The sequence below is a fragment of the Streptopelia decaocto genome (assembly GCF_964273445.1).
Source record: "Streptopelia decaocto genome assembly, chromosome: 5".
Taxonomy (NCBI): Eukaryota; Metazoa; Chordata; class Aves; order Columbiformes; family Columbidae; genus Streptopelia; species Streptopelia decaocto.
This window is the reverse complement of record NC_138659.1, coordinates 38,533,207-38,555,399: the sequence shown is the minus strand read 5'-3', so window position 1 is coordinate 38,555,399 and position 22,193 is coordinate 38,533,207. Positions and strand designations below refer to the sequence as shown.

At 36.7% G+C, this 22,193-nt stretch overlaps 1 protein-coding gene across 1 annotated transcript in view; it reads right to left on the bottom strand.

The window, feature by feature from the left end:
• Positions 1 to 18,326, bottom strand: part of LOC309440491 (catenin alpha-3-like) — a gene marked incomplete at its 3' end in the record, with an annotated part of 114,363 nt that extends 96,037 nt beyond the window's left edge. Inside the window, exons 1-3 of the mRNA XM_082054179.1 lie at positions 18,223 to 18,326; positions 10,955 to 11,147; positions 339 to 505 (exon numbers count right to left, since the gene is read on the bottom strand). Of these exons, the coding sequence (XP_081910305.1) occupies positions 339 to 505; positions 10,955 to 11,147; positions 18,223 to 18,312 (450 nt within the window). The 5' untranslated portion in view covers positions 18,313 to 18,326. The remainder of the gene's footprint in view (positions 1 to 338; positions 506 to 10,954; positions 11,148 to 18,222) is intronic.
• Positions 18,327 to 22,193: the final 3,867 nt, after the last annotated feature.

Sequence of the window (22,193 nt, the reverse complement as noted above, 5' to 3'; positions counted from 1 at the left end):
TAAATTATTCCCTACTACTGCCACAAATATCAAGAAGGGTTCATGCATAAAAAGCTATACAATAACTCAAGTAAGAAAACAGGAAATAAAAGGAAATTAAAATATAATTGTATGGATAACCATTTGCTTCTCCAGATCAAATATGTTGAGTTAGAAGATGGATTTTTTGGTATGTTCTACATATCTCATCTGGAATCTAAACTTTTACTAATTGCCAAGGTGCTACATGCACAAGCTCTGCAATTTCCAAGTACTAAAAGAATTTTCAAGGCAGAAAGTACCATCAGAAGACACTTCTCTGGCTAAAGGGAGTATGGGTTAAGTCTGATTCTACTCACCACAGTTAAGTGTTCCAGTAAGTATGCCACATCAACCATGTCCGCCAGAATCAGAAGCCTTGTGACAGCTGTAAGCAGAGATTGTGCTGCTTGGACCACAGCCTGCCTCTTTGGCAGATAGCAGGGATCGCTGGTGAATGCCTCTGCTGATACCTTTAAGGCTTGACCTGCAAAATGAACACATAAATTCCCTTGGGTTATATATTGCGACACTCAGGAAAAAAAAATAGCTGAAATGCGTTCAGTTATTTGGCAAATCACAAGTATTGTCAATAAATTGGGCATCTTTTTGTTGCCCTAATACCCTGAAATAAAGGTCAATTGTTACAGATCATGTAGAATGTTCCACGTTCTGAGTGATGTTCCCTTTCTATTCTTCTGAATCATTTAATTCTGAAATAATTCCCTTGGCGATTCCACCATTACTCTTAACTGTACACAAGAAGACCAGGGGTGCAATGTTAAACTTTTCTAATCACTGCTTTTTATATTATGTACTTTACTGTCCTTCCTATTAAATAATTCCAGGTCACAGCAGGGAATCAGATATTGTTCTTCTCATTATAAATGTAAGTTAATGGAATGAAAAACCTCATACACTCACACGTCTGACTCTGACATAAAAATATGTGAAATCTATGCAACGGAACTCTGCCAGTAGACAACAACAGACTGCTCTTCAACATTGAGTTTTGTAAGTGAAATTTAACAATAAGAACACACACCCAAGTTTACTCTCAGCAGTCTGTCACCTAGACTTACTCCGAGAAAAAACATGCCATTGAACTCATTTCTAAAAGCATTTCAGAGTCTATTATCACCTGAGGAGCTTTGCTAGCAATGGCACAACCTCAAGAGAATTCACTCTATGCAGAATAGCACTGGAAAACTCCTGTCACACAAGCAAAAACTGCTAAAATAAACGTCTGACCCATTAAACTCTCCATATCAGCTTGGAAACCAAAGATGGATCAAAAAAAAAAAAAAAAAAAGTTTCTTTCAGCTATGCTAAAATTAGAAAACATCCTTAGTAAATGTTGCTATAAAAGACAGCCAGGCCTCTGTTGACAACTGCATTAAGCATTCAAAAAGTCTGATGTTGCTCCAGAGTTAAATCCTTTATTATGCAATATTCTTTCTACCTGAGCCTTGGTATAAGAATAAGGTACATTTCATTTGTATAACAGACATTTTCTACATAGAAATACAGAAAGAGATGGTACACAAGAACATGTAATTTTTTGTTTAATTTTGTTCTCCAAATTCTCACCAAAAGGAGAGAATATTGCCTTCTGAAATAAAATTCACAGTATCCTTAGCATTGTATAGTTTCAGTCAAAGGCAAGAAGTCTGGAGAGGCCTCACAAAGGAAAGCTAAAAACAAGCTTTACCGCTCTCACTAGAAACCGCATTTGAGAAAAGTATTGAGCAAAGCCTACAGAAATAAACATACCAATTGCTACAGAGTTCCCACACCAGCACCTGAGATAATACTGGCCTAATTCTCAGAACACTGAATACTTCCAACATGCTGAAACTCATCAGTTTTCCAGGAACACCCACATGGTTTTCTCTTAGATTTGTCAAAGTCTTTGTGCAAATCATGTATCTTAAGTACATGCTTAGCAAACTCCATAAATAAATAAAAATCAGACTTATCTGAGATCTGATTCTAGAATCTGCTACATCACAAACCAGTGAAAGCCAAAAAAACCAAAAACCACACCACAACATTTTCTTGTGCTCAGGACAGCAAATTAAAACTTGTCTCTAGTAGCTGGTGAGATAATGCACTATAGCTGAGAATATCAACAAACAAAACCACAGGAAATTAACAAAAAAATCAAATATTAACCAGAACCACTGTTTTTTAAGGTGTTCTTTTACTTCTCCATATGCAACAGACAGAAACACCTCTCCAGATGAGTACTGTTTTCAATACTAGAAGTTTCAAAGGACTGATTTGAGCCTATTAATCCTGGATGAGGGGGGATGTAAACAGAGAAAGAAGATCTTAAATGCATATATATCGTGAGATGTATTTGTGAGGGTGACTAATACAATTGTTAATAAATGAATATCAATGTGGGAAGCTTTAGTAGGAAATTAAGATATCAACTCTGGAATTTCATTGTGCCTTAATAAGTACAGGGGAAATACAGTACACACACACACTAACACACTAAAATCCTTGCGCTTTCATTTCTCTTATGACTTCCAATAGAACACTTTCTGAATTTCTGAGAATAAGCCATTTCAATGAATAACCTGTCAAATAGTCTCCATTTATTTTCACAGTATTTAACTAGCATCTGTTTGTCCTGACAATTATTGGGTTTGAATATCTTAAATTAGACATGTTATCTTTCAGGCTGTAAAAGTTAATATCACATATTTTTAATGTATTTGGAACATGCACACTGTAGTATTAATTCAGAGCATTATAACGGTCAGATTTTTAAAACATTTGCACAAAACCAGGAAGTTGACACATGCCATGTCTTAATAAGACAAGAAAGCATGAAACAATGGATTTTTCTCTGCAATTAAGATGTATGAGTGTAGAGCTGTCCATCTTGGTCCCTCAGGATTCATTTTAATAGCTACTGACTAAAGCACCAGGGAGATGCTATTTCACAAGACAAAATTATCATCATTGTTCGACTGGTCACCTGCTACCTTTTGGACTTTCTGGCCAATGTCAGTATCTTCACATAGGGGAAGATATTCAAAGTTAGCTAACTACTTTTCCATGAAAATAGGCCAAGTTAGAGCCCTCACTGATCGCAAGCCAGGGCTGGCAGTAAAAGCTCACCTATGACTAAGCTTCAAAGAATCTATAGAAGTGTTGAGATGCAAATTTGAAGGAACACAGGCTCTTTTTGTTCCACCATCTATAGACTAACTTTTTTTTTCTTTAAGACATACAGAACATCTGAAGTGTTTATAAGGAGAGGAAGAAGGCAGCACACAGGATTCTACTACCTCTTATTTATTAGCATTTAATTACAAGGTAAGGAAACGGACCAGATTCACTACTATTTTTGCAGTGTCTTGTGCCATCCAAACAAAGGCAAAGCAGCTACTAACTTATTTTAACTCAGCACTTTAAACCAGATTTGCATAGGTTTGTAGCCAACCTCACATACTTCCCAGGATAAAAGGATAAGTAGCAAGTCAACTTGGTGACCTTTAGGGAAACTTAAAACTTCATAGGCACAGAATCAGCTGCAGTTCAGAACTTCCGTTGAAAACCAGTTAAGCCTGGAGAAACTGATAAATGAATTAACAAAGGGAAGGCAATTGGAAAAGAAAACAGAACTGGATACTTTGAGAGGAAAATTTGCAGGGTGTGGAGAATTAACCAACCAGAGGAAGACTATGTGGAATCCTCAGTCCTGTGTTTCAGCTGTCCGTGGGCCAATGCCTAGTTTGGTGCAGTACAACTGTGACCTTAGCTGAGAAAAACCTTGGTAAGGTGCAAGAAAGTATGGTAGCTAACATCACGTAAGTAAAAACACAGATAGAAGTAAAGTTATATAAACAGTAGTAATCCACAGTCAAAGAATCTAAGAGGAAAAAATACTGACATGAAGTTATAAACCTTAGGTAAAAAGACCCAGGGAACCTGCAAGATGATAACTCCGCAAAACTGAGCCACAATCCCACAGCAACAGAGGCCAACATTTCCCCATGACTGCCAACTGCCTGGCCAGCATTACTGGGGTAATAAATACATTAACACTTTGCTCAGTCAGTCATTAGCCTTAGCTATCTGCTCTATACATTAGCCACTAACCAACTACTTTTTATCTTTTAAGTTCCATATAACCTGCTAGTAGAATTTCTTTGTGCACAGTAAAAGTTGTCTAAACAAAACTGATCGGGAAAACAGAGCCATTTCAACACTGATATCCTCTGGGTACTTGAGCCAAAAAGACACTGAAGGGACTAGAGCACTTCTCATATGACAAAGGGCTGAGAGAGCCGGGCCTGTTCAGGCTAGAGAAAGCTCAGAGGGATCTTATCAGTATTTATAAATATCTGAAGGCAGGGTGCAAAGAAGATGGAGCCAGACTCTTTTTAGTGGTGCCCAGTGACAGGCCCAGAGGCAATGGGCACAAACTGGCACACAGAAGGTTCCGTCTAACATCAGCAAACATTTTTCCCACTGTGAGAGCAACTTAGCAGTGGCACAAGCCAAGAAGATTGTGGAGTCTCCATCCTTAGACATATTCAAAAGCTGACTGGTCATGGTCCTGGGCAGACTGGAGGACCTGCCTGAAGAAGGGGCTTGGAGAAGACCTCTAGAGGTCCCTTCCAACCTCAAACATTCTGTGATTCTGTGAGAGTGTAACCAGAGACAAGCCAGAAGGCTCTGAAATACGACAAACCCCTTAGAAACTAGTTGGGCATAAGCTGGCATGGCCAGATGAACAAGTATAAAACCATGACCCTAAAAGAGATATATGAGATGCAGCCTAGGCAGATAGGAGCTCCAAGTACAAGCAGCAGAAAATGACAGCTTCAACAACAACATGTTAGAACTTTCTTAAAATGCAGTAGATGGCATGATGGTTCGATGCAATTTCACCCATTTTATCATCATTCCCATCAAGTGGGTATTCTTCCATAATTACATTTGTCACGAACAATGAAACATGAAAGACAGAAAGACTGGGAGCATTCACACTATTTCAATTATTTTAGACATTCAAATGAGAAGCAATTCAAAGAACCAAAGTCAGGATATATCATAACTATGTAATTATCAGAAGGCAGATATTTCCAAGAGTCTATTCAGCAGACACAGATAGACAACTCCCAAAGTAAATGCTGTTACTATCATTAGCTGATCAGCTACCGACTGCTACTGTCAAATGGCAATTACTTACACATGTGCTTAACAAAACCTATGCTCGGGCATAGGGAAAGGTAAAAACACAGTTCAGCTACAGGTAATTTTTTTAAAAGAGGATCCATGCACTTTATTCAGCACCGAAAATATAAAAAACCTTACACGCAAATTCATTTAAGAACACATCAACTGTAAGCCTGTTGACAAATCCTCTTTTAGCTAACATCTGACAAAAGGTATACACTTCTGCTGGGCTCTTAACCAACTGCACTCAATCTGTCTGCACAGAGACTTGCAGTAACACACTGAGTGCCGTCGGTGAGCACCTGCAGAGACAATGCCCAACATCACACTAAGGCAACAGTTAAATGGTCTTTTTTGTTTTAGGCAAGATAATCAGAATTATGCTTTCTTCTTTTATTTATTTGAATAGATTTTCTTTCTCCTACTAAACCCTGAGCATCACATTTCCCTCTTCTCTATTTGTTTTTACATCTGGCTTTCTCTGCTCATTTCTTATTTTTAACCACACCACTGTGAAATCTACAAGGAATGCAGTGATTTTTATGTCATTCTTGTGTCCTTCCATAAGGAGATATTGTTGCCAAGAAAGTCTTGTCACCTACTCCTGTGAACTGCATCCTTAGAGGTTGGGTGAATTTACAGTTCCAGAGAAACATACTTGTCAAAGGGAGCCCATTGACTAAGGGAAGGAGACACCAGACACAGTAAAAAGAGAGGATTTGAAACGTTCTAGTTGCAAACTTGAGAGAAAATAATGAAAAATAAATTGTTTGTACCAATAATAGAAAACTTAGAAGCTCTGATTTACACTAGTATTTGCAACCTTGAGTTCTGCAAGCATTCACTAACACATAAGCAGCATCATTACCAGGGAAGGCTGGGAATCAGTGTCACATCAGAGCACAAAACAAGCTACCCTTTCTAAAAATAAGATCTTAAACAATATTAGGCACTAGTATAATCACCTGTTCTGCTCCCACAAATCCCGTACCCAGCAAATAAAGGTACAGCAAATAAAGGACTCTGCTTCAGCCAGCCAGCTGGAAGTGACACCATCTGTGTCAGGGCAAAGCAGATTGATACCTCCTGTATGTTCCTAATATTCAACACCATAACAACTCAGATTGTCACAATAGCCTTCCGTAGATGTTACAGGACATTTTTCTCCTGCCATGCATTCTCTTACCCGACTCAGATATCACTGTATTCTGTTGCATTGCAATTATTTCACCACTGCCTACCAGGAAGTTCCATTTTCACACCTCTTAATGTGTAATAAGAACCACCACATGTCCCCTTTGCGCCCTATACCATGTCTTGATTCTCCCTTTCCCACTCAGGGACACCTGATCTAGTGACAGTGGTGTCAGAAGCTTTTCTAGAAGAGATCTGTTCTTGGTTTGATGAAAAGGGTATACAGCACAGATTATTTTAAGCCACTTGGAGAGCTAAATTCTGTCTCTCAGAATTAAAAGTCCTTTAGAAGCAGAATATATACATGTACCTGTTAACGTAGGATGAGAAAGCTGAGTTCATTTTTAAGATTCTGGGGGAGGATTTAAAAAAAAAAAAAAAAAAAGTATAAGACAAGAGACCGCTATCTCCTTACTTCAGTAAATAACCTTACAGCACACTCTCCATTTCTAGCCAGTGAATGGTAGTTTCTCCCATGCCAAAGTCTTCCCTCTCCTGTTTAACATCAAAAGACATTAAATACAGATATCTGAAATTTCAAATTATTTTTTCTAATTTTCTTTTAAAGAGCAGCTGAAGGCTCAAAATATAACTCCAGCAAGCTTTCAATTCACTGTTACGTGTGATGAAAGGCTTATCTAGGAACACACTTGAGCATGATAACAGCTAAATGCATGAAACACTGACATTGCAATAGATAGAAACAACACAGACAACAGTTGTGTTTCCGACCATATATAGTCAGTAAGCAAGGCAATAAATAGCAAACATTTTAACTATGCCCATGCAACTGCTGGTAAACCATAAGCAATCACACCTTGACGCAAATACAAAATAATCACTATACTAACACTAGGCTTAAATGCAAATTCCTAAGAGAACATTTCTCCACGTAAACTATATTGCTGTTTTGTCTTAAAACTGATTAACTATCAGAATCAAGACATTAATTATAGGCTGATGTTTAGTGTTAGAAGCATTCATGGCTGAGCAATGCTTCTTATTGCTCTGAATAGAGGTCAATTATCTGACCCTTAATTCACAGTACATTATGAGTCAGAAGGAAAATTTTCAAAATACTATATACATGAAAACTGGCAGTGAGAACTTTTCATGATACTTATACTTGGGTTTACTATGCTATTTTAGAATAAAATTGTGAACATGAGTTCTCTTTAACAAAGCTTCACCAAACCAGATGAACAGGAAAACATGGCAGCTCTTCAGTGGATTTCTGACCAGCCACAGGCCTGCCCGGTGACTCATATAGCAGAGTTCCACAATAAGGTGAATCCAGATGTGCACAGAGATAGGCCTTGAAAAATATTTTCTTGAGAGGAAACTCAAAGAAAAATGTTTTATACACAGGTCCTCCACAATCAGTCCAAGACTAAAAATCATCGGTAAATCTGCACACACATCAAAGGAAGCAGAAACTAGATTTGTCCAGGGAATGTGCCTGCCATCCATTATAGCATCATTTCCTTTCAGATGTCACTAACAGAACTCAACTGAATTTGAGGGACCAAAAATCTCATCTACTGCCTGTGTTTGTCAAGACCAACTGTAGTCAGCGAAGCCATACCCATGTCCCCATTTCTGAAGACATTAGATGAGTCACTAATGCATCAGATCAATCAAATACAAAAAATTATTTTTCTTACTTCCACTGTTCACTTCATCCTACTAATTTCACCCTTTATTCCCCCAAACATTATTATGAACAGGATTATCAGCAGCAGCTTGAAAAGCTATCACTCCTCTAAAAGTAATCCCTATTAATGAGCTCCAAAACTAACAAAGCAGTATTTTTACACTAGCGATTGACATACCAAATAAATAAGCATTACAGTCTTCAACTCAACAAGCTTAGTGAGTGACACAATCTAAAATGCAATATGAGACAAGAGAGTATTTATTCTTTCCAGATGTTGGTGTGCAACTCTGGGACCGATATTTTGCTTCACATCTGAGTGAAATTGTCTAGAGCACTGTTTCAAAATTCCACTATACAATAAATACAAGCTGTGGCCACATGCAAAAACTCGTAATTTAATAGCATATTATTAAAACTATCTGCCAGTCACCACAGATGAATATGCCCACAGAAAATCAAACACTATATGGTACGACATGCATGGCAGGTGACTGCATGCAAGCACAGTTTATGACCCACATACCCACATCCTTTCAAAGAGCTTGAAGTAAATAACACGAGACATTGAACAGAAGCAGAATGTGTCTTCAATAACAGGCAAAAATGTTATTTATGAAGTGGCATACCACAAATTAAAAATAACATATGGCTTCAAAGGACTAAAAATATCTGCAAAATTAACAAACTGCTATTTATTTTACAACTGTTCACCAACTTCTTAAAATTATCTTGTGCAGTTTGGCAAATCCTTAGAGGAAGATTGGCTGTAAACAATTTTTCATTGCATAACGATAGCTGATAACATGGATTTAACTACAAAAATAAATAATACATAAAGCAGATTATATACCACTCACACATTTTAAAAGAAAGTTCTCTGGTCTTGGCTGTGAATCAACAAATACATTAAAATGTGAAATATTTTTATATTACCTGTGTATAAAAATCAATATAAAATTATATATTTTATTTTTGTCTCGTGCTACCAACCTGGAATGGATGGGCTAACATTTTAACAGTACTCAAATGAATGATTTTTTTTTTTTTTTAGAAGCCTCAGCAGATCAGTGTGACAGATTACAACAATATTTGCTCATCATAATGCTTCTAATCGTAAAGGACCTTAAGGTATCTCAGACACCATATGCATATATCAAACTCTAAAATGCAGCAATCTGTGGATCCAGAGGAAGCCAATAGCTATTAATGACTACCATGAACAACAGTGGGGACTCGGAAACTGTCCCAGCTACACATGGAGGAAGACAAAATCTAAAAAAAGGGGGGGGGGGGGGGCGGGAAAGGCAAACCCACCCCCCCCCCCCCAAAAAAAAAACAAACTACACCACCAAATAAAAAAATCCTCATTAAGTTGCAACTTCAGTAAGAGCAAGGTGAGATGGCTAACATGCAGTCCTTCAGACACAAGTTGTCACATGGGATAAGAACATCTACCATGCTGCTCAGTAGTGAAAAGGCAACTGAAGCCCACCCTGCCCCTTGACCAAACCAAGCCTGGTGACCAGCTCATTTGACAACATGTCCTAACAGCATCTTCATGGTACAGATCATTGTTCTTTGCTTGTCTGCTCCCACTTGTTTGGGAAGGCTTTCATCTGATTCCAGGCAACCCTTGAGAACCAATTGTTTACAAAATTATTCACAGAGCACTGATGAAAGGACATAATGCTCAAATGACCAGGTACTAAAAGCATTACTCTTCTGTCCCCTTCTCCTCTGAAACCTTCTCCTGTGTCAATTTTCAAGGCTGATTTCTACAGGAACATATTTCAGATGTCTGTCATCCACCTTATTACTATTTGAGTCTGGTCTTCATATCCACCCATATCCACCCAATTGGCTCTGATTATCTATGGGAAGAATTAAAAAAACAAACAACAACAACAACCAAAACAAACAAACAACAAAAAACCACAAACAAACAAAACAAAAACAAACAAAACAAAAAAACAAAACAAAACACCACCACAACAAAGAACCTGAAAGAAAATTGGCTAATACAGTGTTCCCCTCAGATCATAAAACCTAGTCCTGTTCAGGAGAGTATGGCTAGAAACAGGGAGACAGGTCATGAGGAAATGGAATATGGAAAAACTCAAAGATGAGCTGCTGTATTGTGAGGGGATGACTCCTACAGTAGGTTAAAGAATCCATCTTCTGGGAATGGTGATTAAATAGCTGACATTTAAAAATGTCTTTTACTTGATAGGTTTTTGGGACAGCTAATTTTTTTACAGTATTCTATGCCTTTCTTGTTCGAAGTACCAGCCTATAATCTCTTTAACTCACTCTTAAAAATATGACTACTGAAACTCAAAACATATCTCCAAATGGGACTATCACACCTTCCCAAATTAAGTCCTTCCTACTGCACAAAAGAGGGAAGACTTCCAGTTTTAATTTTTCACCTAAAAAGCCTTGATATCAGATTCAGGAAAACTGTTATTTTCAAGAAGAGCATTAAAGCATGCATTAACTTAAACGTGTGCTTAACAGCCACTAAAATTAAAAAGAGAAATCCTATCTTCACTGGGAAAAAAACAAAACAAAAAAAACCCAAACAAACAAACAAAACCCACAAAAACCCAAAACAAAACAAAAAAACACAACCCCACCAAAAAAAGCACACCACAAACAAACATACCATTTCTACTGACAAAAGTGTTTTTTCCACAATGGGGCTCAGCTTGCACACTTTACCTCCTTATAAGTGGTACCTGAGAAAATACAGTTAGACAACTCAAAGTTCAGACACGTGCATACCAAAACATTTCCCATGGATATCCTAGCTTCATTTTTATAACAGTGTTACATAGATAAACTAATTCTTTTTGGTGCCTAAATTATTTGTCATATACTTACTCTCTTTCTGAACATCAGCGAGTGCTGCATGAAGTTCCTCTTTAAACACAATTGCTTCCTTGGCAATTTTTTCCCCTTTGTCCAACAAATTCCAAGTGGCCTCTTCCACAGAAGCTAGCAAGACACGAGCTCTTTTGGAGCGGCCCTTTTTCTTACGAGAAGGATTCTGTGGACAGTTCACTAGCGTTGTAACCTACATTTAAAAGAAACAAGAAAACAAAAGTAGTGTAAGTTCTATAATAAGTCTATATATATTATTCTCAAATTTAAAGGAAAAAAATAATACAGTTGAGAATAAGCAATGGGATTCTCCCTGCTTTAGAGAAGGACAGGGAAACTCAGCATACATACTGAGAATGGGCAAAACTATTGAATCAAATGTGACAGATAACTTTACTTAATGTGCCTCTTCTTTGTGTTCTTCTCTCTGTACGATCAAATCAAAGTTAACAGAAATCTCGCTGTCATATTAATCCTGATGCAAACTCCTGATACTGCTTACTTTAAAATTTCCTCATGATTTAAAAAAAAAAAAAAAGCTAATTCTATCTAAGGAGGCTTCAGCCAAGGCAAGACATAATCAGTGCCAAATCTGCCCATACTTGCAGCTTAAATCCTCCAAGTTATCTCAGAAGCAAATACCCCAAATGAGTACAGACACATTTAAAAATGTCTTTTCTTACAAAGGAGGATCACAGGGGTCAGAACTCAACACCTTAGAATTCTCTGGGGGCTCTCAACATTGAAATCATACTTCATTTTACCCAGAATGTAGGTTAACTGCAGCTTTGTCCAAATTATGTTTTTTAACAACGCATTTCAGCATCCATAAAGAACTTATTTTTATACAGCATCCCACTCCACATTCCTCATCATTTGAGCACAGCCTCCACATTCCAACGGCATGTTTCTAACAGACTATTCTCTAAGGCATTGCTTGAACTGTCACACTAAGGAAACTCTCCTAAAAGATTTTTATATAGTGTTATATAGATATTTAAAAACGTACTTTATTTTCATTAAGTTCACTGATGTTTTCAGTCCTCCTTCTACTTCCATTCTCAGTTCCAGAACATGCACAGTATAATATTAAATACAGATCTTGGCTTGGAGTTCATTGAACACATTTTATATGTAACTTCATCATTTTATTAAATGGCATTCCGATCATCGAAGATGTTGTATTAACAAAGCAAAAGCTGTATAAGAATTTCTCAGTCCAGCAGGCAAACTTAACTAATGGCTGCAGTACAGCATGTGGTTTGAGCTGCTCTATGGAGCTCCGTTCCCAGGTATATAATAAGAAGCGTGCTACCTGTGCCCCAGCTCACCTTTAGATCTTGTTCATCAATCCACACATTTCCATGTTTTTCATGAATCAATGTTTTAAAAACTGACAAACATCCTCTGGGAAACATTTTTATAAACTCATCTTTGAAAGAAAAAAGTCCTGACCCCTACATAATTCATGTGGAATCTGGGGGGAAAAAGGACCAGCCACTTGCCATCAACTGCTCTGGCATGTCACAAGGGACACAGCAAAGTAAATAACTGTGGCTCACATTGTTAAAGAGGGCTCGAGTATCTTTCTGACTGTGGCTCAAAGAAAAAAATCTATCAAGTAAAAGATATTTTTAAAGCGTCTTAACCATATAATAACCATTCCCAGAAAACATATTCTATTTCTCAGATTTTTACTGTAGTCTCCTTTTTATGTGCAATACTATTTTATGTACTGTTCATTCATATGTTTTGGAGGAGGCAGAAGGAAACAAAACAAATGGGAAAATATGAAAAAAATAGTCATTTGTGTAAGTGAAAACTCCTAACTGTAAGATCCCTTCATCTTCAGCATCACTGTCGGGAAATATCAGAGGCAGCTTCTGATCTCAAATACAAGTTAAAATTTGATCTGTAGTTCTTGGCTCATGGAGATTAATTAAGGAATACCAAAAAACTACTCTGAATTCTCTAACACAGAGTACCAATGAGGAATGCAACAAATTTATGCAGATCCTACACAGAAATAATTGAACTACACAGTAACTAATATAGCATGCCCTTTTGATCCGTTGTCAACACAGCTTGTATTGTAGTGGCAGAATACATAGATAAAATGATACCATTGTAAGAAAAAATAAAACCATACTCCCATTAATCCTGCTCATGTCTGGTTGCCTTTTCCAGTTATTAACACTTTCTTATTTCTACATAGAGCACATCTCCCAGCATTCAATGGAAATCACTGTCAAGAAGTTATTTTGTGTTTCTGAGAGGAAGCAGTGTTACACTAGAAGCACAAAGTTTTTTTGAAGTGAGATTTTCAAGCCCATATGCCATCACAACTACAAAGCTGAATCATTTTGTTGTTCCCTGTTATTACCATTATTTATTAGGCTGAAGGGGTGGGACTTTTGTCATGATCACTGAAATACTGAATTCCTAAGGAACCGTGCAGCAGTTCTGCCACTGCTATATTCTGTTCCCGCCAGCCTTCGCAGACAATCTTTTAATATTGCAGTAGTTAAGGAAACAATGCCTTGGTACCTTGAGTATCAAAAGATTTGGCTCACCTTTCATATTAATGTAAAAGTATTTTCAAGCATCAATCATAAAACATTAATTTGTGTTTGAAATTTACTTCAATGTGACTGCAATCCCTAAACATTTGAAAAAACAAGACAAGAACCCAGTGATCTAATGACAACGGCAGAACACCCTACTCACTGTTCCAAATCTGAGGCAGATGCTTGAGGACAGCAAAGTATTGCCCACACAAATAAACACTGGTCAATCACTTTCAGTATGCATAAAGTAAACTTATCATACATAGATCTAAAACCAACAGCGTTTGTTTTCTCTGTAAGCAAACTTTTGTCAGTGTGGATGACAGGTGAGCATAAATGCCTTTCAACTTCCCTATTTTTTCATCAGTGATGCAAGGGACTCTAAATTACATGTATGTTTCTATATACTCTGTAAAACATACTATCTCTTGCAGCCATAAACTTTCCTTAGCTTGTATTGAAGTATAAAATATTAATATAAAGAGATAGAAGACAAGAGGTTTGGCAAGGAAAAGCTCTTACAAATATTTGCTTATGTATGCATACATACACATAACATATATACTAAGTGTGTGCATAGAAAAATACATGGAGCTTTAGCTACAATATTCAAGTGGCAAATTTACAGCCTATAAGACTTGCAATGACTGCAGAGCAAAGACAGTTACAAAGCGCTTCCTGCTATACAAATCTCATCAAGTTCTCTTTCAAAACTTTTACTTGTACATAAATTCAAAAAGAACAAGTCTTACAATAGTTTGCTACAGAAGAAAACTTACTTAGGCATAACTGTAATCAATACATAGTACAGCAAAGAGATTAAATAGACTTCAGTCTCCAAGGATGGGATAAAACAAGAGGATATTTTCCATTACAATAATTGTTACATTTTGTGAGTAAATCTAGCACAAGCATGACAAATATTAGACATCAACTATGCAATTGAAAATCCTTTATAATATACTGATTGCTTCACACTAATTGTTCCATGACAGTGTGCATCTCTGATAAAAGCCCAGAATTAAGGAAAGATTGTTTGTCTGAGCAAGTATCCAATTTATATAAGGCAGCTGTCAGTAGAATTATGTCAATTTGGACAACTATTATTTTTATTGTGTTAGATGCATCGGTAGAGAAAACTTTACCTAAAACCCTTCCTTTCAAAACTAATGTTGGCAAAGCACCTGGAATAAAATAAAGGCCACAGAGGGGGAGAATCACCTCTGGTGAGGGAACAATTGAACAGGATTAAATAAACTTTTTTGCAATACATAGAAAACAGAGTGCATATGGTGGTTCATGCCCATGAGAGTACAGTTGATAAGGCTGGATGCAGAGTTACACTAATACAGCTATGCCACTCCCACCATCTGAGTTTCCATCTCTGCAGAGCCTTGCACAGCACTATTTGAACTTACCACCCAGGGTCAGACCAGTGCTTGGGGTGCAAAGAGGGAAATGCAGAGAGACTGCTGCCCCAGCAATCCCACATACATTCTAATTTAGGGGCATCGTTTTATTCCAAGGATGGAGAAGTTGCCAACTCAGAGAGAGTTTTGTACAAAACAACATGCGATACTGTTTTCACAGTTTTAAAGTGATCACCACTGCCAATTGCAGGGATGACACAATCTAGCAAAGTAATTTCCAAAGTTACTTCCACATAGGCTGGTTTTGCCTTCATTTTCTCCCATGTCGACACATGACGCTCTAACACAGCATAAGTGGTCAGACACTTCCACTGCCACCTTCCTCCCAGAGGATTACAAGACTACTAAATATAATAAATAAATAAATCAGAACATAAATCTCAACGTGTTCAAAGCAGTAGCTCCCAAGTTAATCAGGCCAGAGCATAATACTATTCATTTTTATCTGTGCCTGGTCCAATTTTCGTTCTAAACATAGATCACTTGTCATTTATTGCCTTTCCAGCATCTCAGTCACCCTTCATTAAATATTAGGTTTAATCTCTGCTTTTGTATTTTCAGCATTTTTTCCTGTCTCCTTCCCTCTCAAAATGGAAGCTTCCCTTCCACAGTTCTGTTATGAAACAAAGCAAGCATTAAGGTTGAGAGGGGGAAAAGACAGCCAAAATCGTATTCTCTTTGAACCAGAGCACTTCTATTTTTAACAGACTCAAGCTTTATAAAGATGCTTGAGAAGAGTTTTAAAAAAATTAGATGGTTTATTTGTTTTGTTCTGGAACTTTGTTTTGTCAGGTTTCTTTGATCTTGCAAAACTCAGGCCAAAATTTACATTTCTCCATCTCTTTAAAAAAAGAAAAATCCACAGTGTTGCAGCTGCCTGAGCACAGTCTGACCTACTGGTATACAAGAGAATGTTTTAAAATGCAGTCCTACTACTCTGAAACTAATTTTATAATCCATCCACATATGATACTCCACCTTGACAGCTTCCCACAAACCACTGAACTGTTAACTGAGGTTTTATACACTGTCAATCACACACAGGCAAAAATAGATAAATAAGCACAGGCAAAATGAGAAGCAGCTCAGTTAATAACAGCTGGAAATGTAGTAATGATAAAAATAAAAGTTACTTTCTGAAGAATCTCCCAGAAGGAATGAGTAAGGGAAGAAAAGAAGATCAAGCCAAAAATGAGAGAAAAATTTTCAAATATGACAATGAAAAAAAATCAATAAAAGAAACTGAATGAATTAGGGAGAGGCGAAATTTTCAAATGGGGAAAATATAACTTTATTTGTTAAAGAGAAACTTATTTCAATCAATTAACTGGTTTTTAAAAGCAAATTTTCCTAGAACAGTTATAAAACATGATCAGCACCTCTTCACTTCTCCTAACTTTTAGAGCACACACAGTACTTCTGGAATGAGGGACTTTTCTGACATGAAAGTTAAAATAAACATAAGAACCATCACACCAAACATATTCATCATTTCATTGTCCTCATCTTTCATCTCTGTATTCTTCTTCCCTCCAAACATTACAGGCCACCTCTTTAATTATAATGACTGTTCCCCTGTATCTGGTCATCACCCCTTGGCAAGCCCAGGAAAACAGCATGCAAAGGACTGGCTCCCAGGACAAAGAGGGAAAGAAGCCATCAGAGCAGTGTGTGTGAAAAGAAGCGCATTCCTGAAATAACAAAATTTACCATGTACCTAAGTGGCTGAGTCAAGTCAAATCAAGCCCATGAGCTGTACAAGAAAAAAAAATATTTTTTCCTTTAACATCTGTTCAAGTACAGTACTAATTGTTCCAGTTTAATTAAAATGATATTATTTACCTCTTTTTTTAAAAATAGAAAAGTTGCAAACTGAAAAAATTGGAAATAATAGAAAAATTAGGAGATACGTCCCTACCTTTTTTAAAATAAGCTGTACACCCCCAATTCTTACATATATATAAAGAGAATAACAGCCAGAGTACAGTATCCAGCCTGGCTTTGCTCTATTTACCAACTACCATTCTACCAGTAACAGTTTTGCTTGTTGATTGTTAACATAAGCTATTTAACAGAAAGTTATTATCTTGTAAGAGGAATTGATCAAAGAGCTTGGAAAGATCTTAATCAACCAACCACTGAAACTACTTCATAGCCATTATATCTGACCATCTTCACAACCTGAAAAACACCAAAGTACTAATTCTGCAGAAAGTCACACCTTTCTGTACCTACACAAATTGCAGCCAGAGCAGCAACTGCCATGTAAACATACCCTCAGGCACCAGGAAAATAATACTAAATAAGTAGTGTACAGCTGTGACAAGTAGTTTGATCTACAACATCTTGGCAAGGCTGAAGGCTGGTGGCAATCTGACATCCAATGCTACATGCCATTGATTAATTAAATACAGGTACCCCAACATCTTTGTTCCATGTACGATGAAGAGACAATTCAAAATAGCTTGTTTCAAAACAGATTATGTCCTTTCTGTTCTTTACCCTATAGCATATTGCTACAGAGGTCTTTTAACATTTTCTTAGTTACATAAATTATTTGCCAAATTTGGTCAGATCTTCTGCAAGTAGGTCCTTTCCATTGTATTAAAAGAGACATTTATAATCCATGTCAAATACAGAGATAATGAGAAAAATTTATACACACTAAGTACTGCATATTTAACCAGTGAATACTTGAAAAAGAAGTGGAATGTGCAATAAAATTGTTTTAACAACAAACCTGAAAGCATTTTTGTAAATCCCTCAGTCCAAGTTTTCTTCACTTGGAAGGAAAAGTACTAAAATAGCTTTATACAATATGCAACAGCTGCATTGTTCTTAGACTATCTCTCCTAAAATACAACAGAATGCAATTTTATTTAAGGTTCAGATAAAGAAACTCACCTACATAGCTCAAGGCTGCTCTTTTCTGCTCTGTCTGCTACTTATGCAACCGTTCATGTGTTGGAAATCCATTTTCAGTGTATTCTACATTTAAATATCCACTAGATAATACTGTACAAGAGACTAGCTGCAATACACAACTTTTGCTATGATATACTGTGTGACATTTGCAAAAATGGAAGTGACAAAGGAATGACCAAATTTGGAAGAAGACAGATCTCCCTGGACAGCTTCTGAGCCAGAGGAAACTACAAATACAGAAGAGCTGTGGGTACACCTTTCATAGTAGTCTCATTAGGAAAAGTTCTTCAGCCTTATTCCTTTCCCTCTATGGTTATCCAATTTATTTTCTGCAATACCAAAATACCTGAACTATCAACGGTTCCAGTAATTTCTCCACTGTAAAAGTCTGGATCTGCAGATCCCAAGGATCAATCTTCAGTTTAATGTTTGGCATTTTTGCTGCTGTTTCACCTAGGTACAAAAGGAAAAAAATTACAATAAGCAATTATTAGCCACAACTGCAAGTCACATTGCCCTGTCAGAGCCCAGAGACTGCCTACTGGAGTACAGACTTCACTCCATAACAGGCTTAGGATTTCAAAAGATAAATGTTTTATGATTTATCATTTCTAAATTGTGAAAAAATATGCAGATGGCTGCATAAGCTGTAATAAAGTGCATATAATTCCTTATCTTCTCTCCCAAATTTCTAAATCAACCATATCTTAAAAAATACACAAGAATAATTGCATTAGAAGACCTCTGAATGTAAGTTCTCTACCAGTCAATAAAAAGGATCTTTAAAGCAAGAATTATATATAATTGAATTTATGACAAAACAAAAACATTAATGCTATGTGCGCAATACCTGTATCTTATTCCATGTGCCAAATTACAGTGGTCATAACAAACACTTTATGACAAAAATATATATATCAGCTCTTAAAAGTCCTGGCAATAAATAGCAGGAGAAAGTGAAACAGTTATTTTACACCTGGTAACAACAAATATTTTCTAAGTGTCAAGACAGATTAAGTCAAGAAAGCCTTTACTGAAGTCAATAAGATGGAATTAAAGCTAAGTAAGGTCTTTAAAGTGAATAAATCATTCATTAGAAGCTTGATCCAAAGTCCACCAATGTTAATTTAGGAGTTTTCACTGAGTTCACTGGGACGTGGTTCAGGCCTTTGGCCACAGTGAAATGTGTGTGTGCCAACAAAGAGTTATAACCCTGCTTTAGTAGGAATGCAACCGATTATTGCCCCCAAATGAAAGACATTTTAAATTTTCCAGTAACTTCACTTCCCATAAAACATAGTTCAAAGCCTTTGTAGCCAATAAAGACTTCAAACACACAAATAATGGATATCTGTCCTTTTTAAGCAGGACTTATTATAACCATCGCTGCTGTATAATAAAGTAATAAGGTACTGCAACTGTGCAGGCTAGAGAGATATATTGTCACCTTCTGGTGAACCTAGCATTGATTTAATACAACACAGTTGCCTTAGAGTTTCTATAGCAAGTTGTGTAGAAATGAATCTGAATTGTTGATCACAGAATAGTTATCCACATTTCATTTGCAAGCAAAGATAATGTGAACGATAATTAAATAATTAAGGTTAAAGGTAATTTATGGTTTTGGCATTCTTAGTAAAGGTTATACAAGCGTCAAGTTTATTCTTTTATTACAAGCTATACTAGTCACAGCCTGAAGTTCCTGCACGTTCACTCAGCTTTTTGGTTTTAATTCCAAGTCAAAAGATAAAGAGAACAAAAACTTGAGATCAGACTGCCCAGAATTATACTTTTCCTTCTACGGCAATTAATAATACAAAGATAACTCTAGAAATGCCAATGCAAAATATTTGGCCATATTTACAGATTTCATATTTAGATACTTGTAACAAACACTAAGGAAATAAAATTTGGGACTCCCAAAATCACCAGTGTCGTAGCTGCCTTTCTGTCCACTGAATCAGTAGGTAGGATACTCCCACAGTTTTAAAATGCCCATTTAACTTATCACTCTGTTTGAAGGGAGCTGAGGCCCCTCATCATTCAATGCTTCAGAAACCAGTGGTAGCTCCTAGTCAAGGAAAAGGACTGCAGCCCTTTCGCCAACTCAAATTGTTATGCATCCTCTCTCATGCCGAAATTGTATCTATGCAATTGTACAGACCACACCACTTATTCGAAAAGCCTCAATGCAGCTGTTACAAAGTTCTTTGACACGGATGATTCAGTATCTTCTGCTTGTTCTGTTCTACTCAATGTAAAATACTTTTTACTCGCTGAGCTCAGAACAAAACAGGCTGAAAACATAGCATAGCTATAGAGGCTAGTGGTTAGGGCATGTTCCCAGAAGGTAAAATATTTTGTTTCCAAATTTTGCTTAAGTAATGTTTTCAGAATTTCAGACCAAGGAGAACAAAAAGAGATGGAAGACACCTAAAGTCAACAAACTCAAAATATCTACAAGCACATTCAATATAATAAATGTCCTGCTGAATCAGATCAACAGTCCATCTAGCTCAGTATGTTTGCTATGCTCAGGCTATTTAGAGACCATGCAAGCCCAGCCATTTCCTAAGCATCATTCTTCCAATAATTCTCCAGCATACAGAACCGCTTATGATCAATGTTAGAGGACACTACCCTTACCTAGCATGCATTTAAGGACTTACTGTTCATGAATCTGTCAAATCTTTTTCAACTTCTGATTAAAAAAAAAAGCAAAAAGTAAAAACTCAAATTTGTCAGGAAGGTAGTATTGAGTAGCTTAATGAATCAAGAGGAAAAGTACTGACATGAAAAAGTATAAAACCCTATAGGATGGAAAAAAAAAAAAAAAAAAGAACTGGAAGAAAACAATTCTGTATCATCAAGGATCAGCCCATTATAGAGAAGCAACAGAAAACAGAAGCCAACCCTTCCTCCTCTGACTCATTAAGAACAGGGGGAATGTTAATGCTTAGTTTGGTGGTTTATCAGTCTAGCTCTCTATTGTGCCTGTCAATCATTAAACATTATTTTGTATTCCTCAGTTTTACATGGACCATTTTCAGAGTCTCCTTACACACAGTTACAGTTGCCCATACAAACATGACCTAGAAAGACAGGGTTGCACCCAGTTTGTTTGGGGTTTTGTTTGTTTTGGTGGGGGTTTTTTTGGTGTGTTGGGGGAAGGGAGAGGAAGGGAGGTGTTGGGGGGGGTGTTTTGGTTGGTTTATGTTTGGGTTTGTATTTTGTTTTGTTTGTTGTGGTAGTTTTTGTTTTAGTTTGAGTGCAATGACACCATGCGCACAATCTGATTGATAAAAATACAACATTGTTTGCACACACACTGAGAACAACACTGGAATTGATTTACAAAAATGGTTTCATCATTTAATCATCTATATTCAGGAAAATATTTCTTAAATGCTTACATTCTAGTAAGTAGAACTAACTACATTCTCCTCATCCCTCCACAGGGTGGGAAATAACCAGAGTGTGAAACCAGATTATACAGGTTGATACCACCAATGAAAAACCGTCAATGAGGGCAAGTTTCTATCAAGAAATGGAAACAACTACTTCCAGAGATGTATTCAGTTGTTGCCACCTTAGAAGGAGAGCTTCATACAGGCAAAAAACAATGGACAACCATCTTGGTTGGGGTTGACTACCTGATTTAAGGTAATTCTAACATAATCCCTTTATCCTTCTGCTAAAACTGGTTTTGCTGTTTCAAAGCTCAGGTTTTGTTCCTTTCAGTTTTTATTCCAATAAGATTTTTGAAAACTAACAATGACTTTCCAAGATCACAAAGGTACACTGAGAGAAAACTGGAGGTTGCATACATTCATGTCTGTAATATTTTCATTCAATGAACCCTCCATTCATTTTAGCAGTTCTTCTGACTTTCTAACTTTGCAATCACCATTATCTACATATCTACATTATCTACTACATATCTTAATATCTCAGCAACACTGTTTTGAAGAAGGACATCTCAAATGTGAAGCCTTAAAAAATATTTTAGGTTAGGGGGGGTGTTGCTTCGTGGGTGGGAGGGTTGGTTGGTTGTTTTTTGTTGGTTTGTTGTTGGTTTAAATGAATTCTTCAGGACAAATGCTTTATACAGTTTCACACACCAGCTATTTCAGATAGCATCTTTACAGAACCATAAAACTGAAAAAAACCAAACCAAAACAAACAAACAAACAAAACAAAAACAAAAAAAAAAAACACCAAACCACACAACAAATATTGTAACCAATTCTTGATAATATGCTGTATATCTTGCAACAAAGCAAGAAATAAGGCAGGCTCTTTCTGTCTTCTGGTTAG